Genomic DNA, 5887 nt, shown 5'->3' on the forward strand with positions numbered 1-5887 from the left:
GCTGTCAAAGTAAGCTTTGATCTGATCCCTAGAATCAAGAATTACAGACCTGAACAGGCTGTAAAGTCTGAAAATCTGCTACTAATGAAAAGATCTGAAAGATCTTCTACTAATAGTACAGTTCAATTTGGAAGCACTTTTCTAAAAACCCAAATTTGTAATCTTGACTTCTCACAAATTATAATTAAATTCACACAAATCTGTTCTCACCAGGTGTTACAGTCCATGGAAAACTCCTCTTTAGGCATAAACTCAAGCGTCCCGTTGCCTGACGGGATACCACAGCGACACTCTTTAACTGAAACACAGTGGCCGTCCTGCAACAACTGTCCCTCCGGACACCGACAGCCTGACAAATTAAAGAATAAAGTAGTACAATGAAAGACAGATAAAAAAAATAGGAGTAGAATAATAGATCCAATAATTTGTTTTTTTTAAGATCATTTTTGGGGCATTTCTTTTGGCCTTTATTGACAGGACAGTTGAAGAAACAAAAGGGGAGAGAGGGGGGGTTGTAGTCAAACCCGGGCCCGCTGCGTCGAGGAGTAAACCTTTATATATGGGTGCCCATCAAACAGTCTTCTAAGGTACTGTTCAAGTTAAAAGTCAAAGATCACCTGGATGACAGGCTTTTTGGAGACACTGCACATGCTCCCATAAATCAGTGCAGCTACGAGGACATTGATTGGCACAGCTCTCTTGGTAGGTCCGCCCCCTATCCTCACAGCGCTCACCTATGAAACAAGTAAAATCAATCTTTCACAATTTTTATAAATAAAGAGATAAGCAAAGCTCACTGCATGTGCCACAGAAAGTGATGGTATGTAAATATCTAAGTCTAGTGAGTTTTTAAAAAGGGGCAGTCGCACCTGGGCAGAGTCCTGTGTTGCAGCTCTGAGTCTGCGTCTGTTGGCTTTTACAGTGGGGTCCTGGAAGAGAGGCCAAGGGCTGTCTGTAGCGCTGCCTGAAGCCACCGCTGCAAGGCTCTGCGCAGGCTGTCCAAGCACTCCACACACTCCACTGACACAGATCTGGAAGCGTAGAATGATTATTATAACCACAAGAAGATCAAGTCTGTTCTATTTCATCCTTACTGACCGCCAGAGGCAGTGCTTAACACTGAATATATTTTGTATCACACTTGTGCAGGTCAAGTATTTATATCAACAAAGTCACCTGTGACCTTGAGGTGACCCTAGCCAAGGTATTAAGTTCCGGTGTCAACCACCAGCTCATTCCTTTTTCATCTTCTCGCTATGCAGGTCGTCTGCCATCTGTGGCAGCATTAAGCATTTGCTTTGTGTAAAACCACTGCAATAGACCGTGTCTCGGTGACTGAGACATTGTGCACTTAACTACGCTGCTTTATTCTGGTTTTTACTACTCACACCATTTACAACAAAACCCCCCCAGAGAGGTACGGTGTCTGATAGGCATTACAAGTAAAGCCGCATTTCTGAATAGCGCTCCTGGCGCCGCACCAATATTTGGCGACCACCCGTTTATCCCATTTGGTCGGTGAAGTGTCCTTGCTTCCCTCTCCTGTATTAGATTGTTTGTATTTCTGCAGCTGGGCGCGTCGCTGGGCTATTTGACGTGGATACCTTATCTTAACATAAATTACTAAGTGTTCTTGTTTCCCTCTCACATGTACTGTTTATTGTTTACGCTGCTAATTCCAGTTACATGTTCAACACAGCACTATACGTGTTTTTGATTTAGACATTACAGCAAGTACTCTCTCTCGTCTTGGGATCAAACATCTAAGGGAGGGCCTCTCAGAGGACTCCTGCATGAATTGCAGCCTCAGTCCCCACATAGTGAGGGCTGCGGTGCTCCTTCCAGGAAGATGGCTAAGTCCAGCAAGCTGTCGGCTAAGGTAGACTTGCTGAGCTGGACCAAATTAAGTGCTCTCTCGAAGCAGCACCTGCCCCACTGGATTGTGGAGGCCATTTTCTCTGCATACAGAGCGAGTGGACTTTGTTTTGATATGTAATTCCCCCTCCACTTTCATCTGCTCCAAGGCTCCATTCCCAGGCTTCTTCTATGCAATCGATAAAACTATCTTCCACAACCTCACATTGTGGAGAACATTACATCCTACCATAATTATGTGAAGGACACACATCTTTACGTAACAATATTACCAAGTCATCAAGTAACGATGAGAATACACCAATCACCTACGCACTTATGTCTCAGCAGGATTTAAATAGGCTCAACTACTGTAACTGTATATTTATACGTCTCTCCAAGAAGTTAATCCCATAGCTGCATCTCATTCAGAACAGTTCTGCTAAAGTTCTTTTTAAAACTAAGAAAGTGGAATACATCAGTCCAGTTCTTAAATCTTGGCACTGGCATCCAGTGAGTCATATAATAAAAATGATCTTTAACTGAATGGTTTAGGGCTAAAATAATAATAACAATAATAATAATAATAATAATAATAATAATAATAATAATAATAATAATAATCAGATCTGAAGCTACAATTAAGATGTCTCTGGTCTTCTGGGTCAGGTCTGCTTACTATTCCCAGGGTCAAAACTAAACGGAGAGGTTGGAGTATGTAAGCACGTAACACCTGGAATAAACTCTCACAAGATACTATTTATAAATTCTTTGTTTATATTTATCAGTTAGTGTAATTGTAGCGTAATGTATTTCTTCAGTTTGTTCTGTTTTATTCAATTTGAGCTTTATCTTTTATTTTATTCTTTAAAAATGCATTTTAGATATGTCTTAATATGCTCATGTCACTCATAAAACTTGTTATGCCTTTTGAAAACACTTCATTACCTCTGCAGATGTTAACATCTGGACAGAGCCTCTCCTCTCCCATTGGTTCTGGACATTGGCTCTCCTCCTCCTCTCTAGAGACTGGAAGACCAGAATCCAGGTCCAAACAGGCTCGGAAACGCCTCTGGATTGAGACCATGTTATTGCCACTGATAACACCTGCTTGGGATGTTCTGTTCTGTAGGAAGGACCAGGGCACACAGGGAGAACAGGGAGTCCACTCCGACCACTCGCTGATGATAACTGAAAGAAAGAAAAAGCAGGGTAACAGGATTATGGAACTATTCAACCAGAACCCCTTTAAATTACTGTCATTGCCCTGTGTTCTTACCTTCACACTCTCTGATGTCACACTGAAAAGTTCCACCATGGCAAAGGCTGGAGGACAGAACAGCCAACAAACACTACAATCACAATATGTCAAACTGGGTCATAGAGAGTATATTCTAGACAAACAGGAAGAAAACAAGTGGATGAAAAGAAAAATTGCAGAGAATAAAGAGATGCAGCTAGGGCTGTAATCTCCCAGTCGACTAGCCGATTTATTGGTCGATACGTTCTGGCTCGACCAAAATTTTGATTGGTTGATTTTTTGCCGGGTTATTTCATCAGGTGGAAGCATAGACCGTACCGGCCTATGGGTGGAAAGCACTAATTGCTATTGGGGGTGTTTTCAAAGCACCCCTGTTTCACAGGTAACAGTCTGTCTATAGAACACCCCCCTTGTTTTCACTTTTTTTGGATTAGCCCAACCCACTTGGGACAGATTGAAGAAAGAACTAGAAAGCCTTGGTTTAGTGGTCTGCTGAATATTTATTTAATTGTGAGTAAGTCCTCCTCGACCATGTCAAAGACATCGGCAGTGTGGCAACATTTTACAAAAATAGATAACGGAAAAAAGTCAAATGCAAAGTTTGCAAGCAACAGTTTGCATATCGCAGCTGGACTTCAAACATGGCATATCACTTAAAAACGGTAAGCTAACTTGTCTGCGTTAGGTTGCCCTGTCTGTTTTAAGTAGGCTATATGAACATATCAGAATTGGCATATTTCATAGTCTAATAATCTTTTTATAACTACCGGCGCACCCACCCGCAACTACGGTAGCGTTCCCCAGACCCCGCTGGATGTTAAACCTTTATCATCCAAACGCAAAAAATAATATCCCGGAAGGAATTGTCGACTTTATTGCTCAGGATATGAGGCCCATTACTGTTTTGGAGGGGTGAGGTTATAGGAACTTGTTTATATACAACGCCAGCACGGCACACCATCGAGCATGGACTACACAACACAGCGAGGCACGATTTTTAGTTGAAATATCAGGACTTCAGTCGACCAAGATTTTCTTTGGTTGATTACAGCCCTAGGGCAGCAGGGGCAGAAATTCCATTGTAGCTATTGCTGAAGTCCCTAATACTGCATTTATCCAATTTTATGTGCAACACAATTAAAAACACAGCTATTTGATTTATAAGGGTTTCTCAAACTTTCTGTATTGAAAGAGTTTAAAACTAATTTGGTGTAACAGACCAAAACACAAGGCAATCTGCCATAGCTCCATGGGTTTTTAACAGCCAGTGTCTAACCAGGTACTGCAGCCTACGGTGACCGTGGCCCCCTGAGGGACAGTGACAGGTGTGGGGGGTTGTCCTGAAGCGTGGTGTTGCAGGTGGACACAGCCACACTCCTCTGAAGGAACACAGCTACCGTTCTGCTGCAGCATGCCCTAGAAAGGAAAACACAGTCAAGTTGCAGTTGTCAAAATAAACCGTATGCAGTGAAGTCTTTGAAGCAATAGTCCCAGTAATTCATTCAGTTCTTCTGAATGCTGCTATCAGGGAGGATTTTTACAATCAATCAAAACTGGAGGTTCCCAAAGAGGGCCAAATAAACCCACAAATGTTGTCATCACAACTTAAAAGGTGCAATATGAGTTCCTGAATGGTTTCAGCGCAATTTAATTTTTGTCTCAAATTGTAAGCATCTCTCCTTTTATCCGATAGCTGCCTGCCCCTGAATACACTGTAAAAAAAGCCCGGTCCCGGGAGACAACACAGGGGTCTTAAACGTCAGACAAACACTAGGGGTACCCACCTGCCATGTTCATTTTCAGAAACCACAATCTCTGAGGACACTGAGGACAATTTTTCACGTTTTGACATCATTATAATGATCCAATTCAGGTTTGCTTTGCTGTGAGTAAAGGAGTGATTTGCACATTTTGCACATCCTATACATATTGTACAAAATAGACTGGGACAATGAAATATTTACCTGTGGGCAGTAGCAGCCAGGTGTACACTCCCTGACGCCTGAACACAAATCTGCTTGACCCTGCAGTGCACACTGCTTCTCACAGGGCTCACCACATGCTGAGTACACTAATGGGGCTTCACAATCTAAAAACATGAGGAAAAAACATGAAGTAGATTATGAACACTATCAATATGCACAAAATCAAACACACATAAACACACACACACACACACACACACACACCAACATGGTTGTTAACTCACCACCACACTGACTGAGACTGCATGTCTTGCTCTCTACTTCAACAGGAGTGCACTGCTGTCCCCTGGTGGCTGGGGAGAGAGCTACACGGTAACGCTGCTGCCTCTGAGACACACATGAGCACTGGGACCAAACACTCCACTGCGACATGGGACAGCCTGCAGAAAAAGACAAGTCAAGCATTCTGTCACTTAATCACTGAGAATCTATCCAATAATTTTAGATCAATCATTGCATTAATCAATTGTCAAATTCCGCTAAGGACAGGGAAATATATCTTATATATATCATTTATTGATTTATTGAATAGCAAACCAAAGTAAATAATACAAAATACATAATCTCTAGCTCATATAAATTCAGAACAGTTACGGCATTCTATGACATGCGGCAACAATTTGACCAATCTTTCAGTAATTATTCAGGACAAACAAGTCAGGGAAAAACTGTGCACTAATGTCTTTAAAGGTCCAATAACATGGTGCTATTTGGATGCTTTTATATAGACCTTAGTGGTCCCCTAATACTGTATCTGAAGTCTCTTTTATATAGACCTTAGTGGTCC

The 5887-nt window shown here is 41.9% G+C and overlaps 1 protein-coding gene across 1 annotated transcript in view; it reads right to left on the reverse strand.

The window, feature by feature from the left end:
* Window positions 1–5887, reverse strand: part of scospondin (subcommissural organ spondin) — a 129294-nt gene that overhangs the window by 48428 nt on the left and 74979 nt on the right. The window contains exons 100-108 of the mRNA XM_034862773.1: window positions 5325–5480; window positions 5080–5204; window positions 4392–4531; window positions 3134–3180; window positions 2803–3045; window positions 870–1031; window positions 618–734; window positions 211–349; window positions 16–28 (exon numbers count right to left, since the gene is read on the reverse strand). Of these exons, the coding sequence (XP_034718664.1) occupies window positions 16–28; window positions 211–349; window positions 618–734; window positions 870–1031; window positions 2803–3045; window positions 3134–3180; window positions 4392–4531; window positions 5080–5204; window positions 5325–5480 (1142 nt within the window). The remainder of the gene's footprint in view (window positions 1–15; window positions 29–210; window positions 350–617; window positions 735–869; window positions 1032–2802; window positions 3046–3133; window positions 3181–4391; window positions 4532–5079; window positions 5205–5324; window positions 5481–5887) is intronic.

Source organism: Etheostoma cragini, chromosome 22, assembly GCF_013103735.1.
Source record: "Etheostoma cragini isolate CJK2018 chromosome 22, CSU_Ecrag_1.0, whole genome shotgun sequence".
Classification (NCBI taxonomy): Eukaryota; Metazoa; Chordata; class Actinopteri; order Perciformes; family Percidae; genus Etheostoma; species Etheostoma cragini.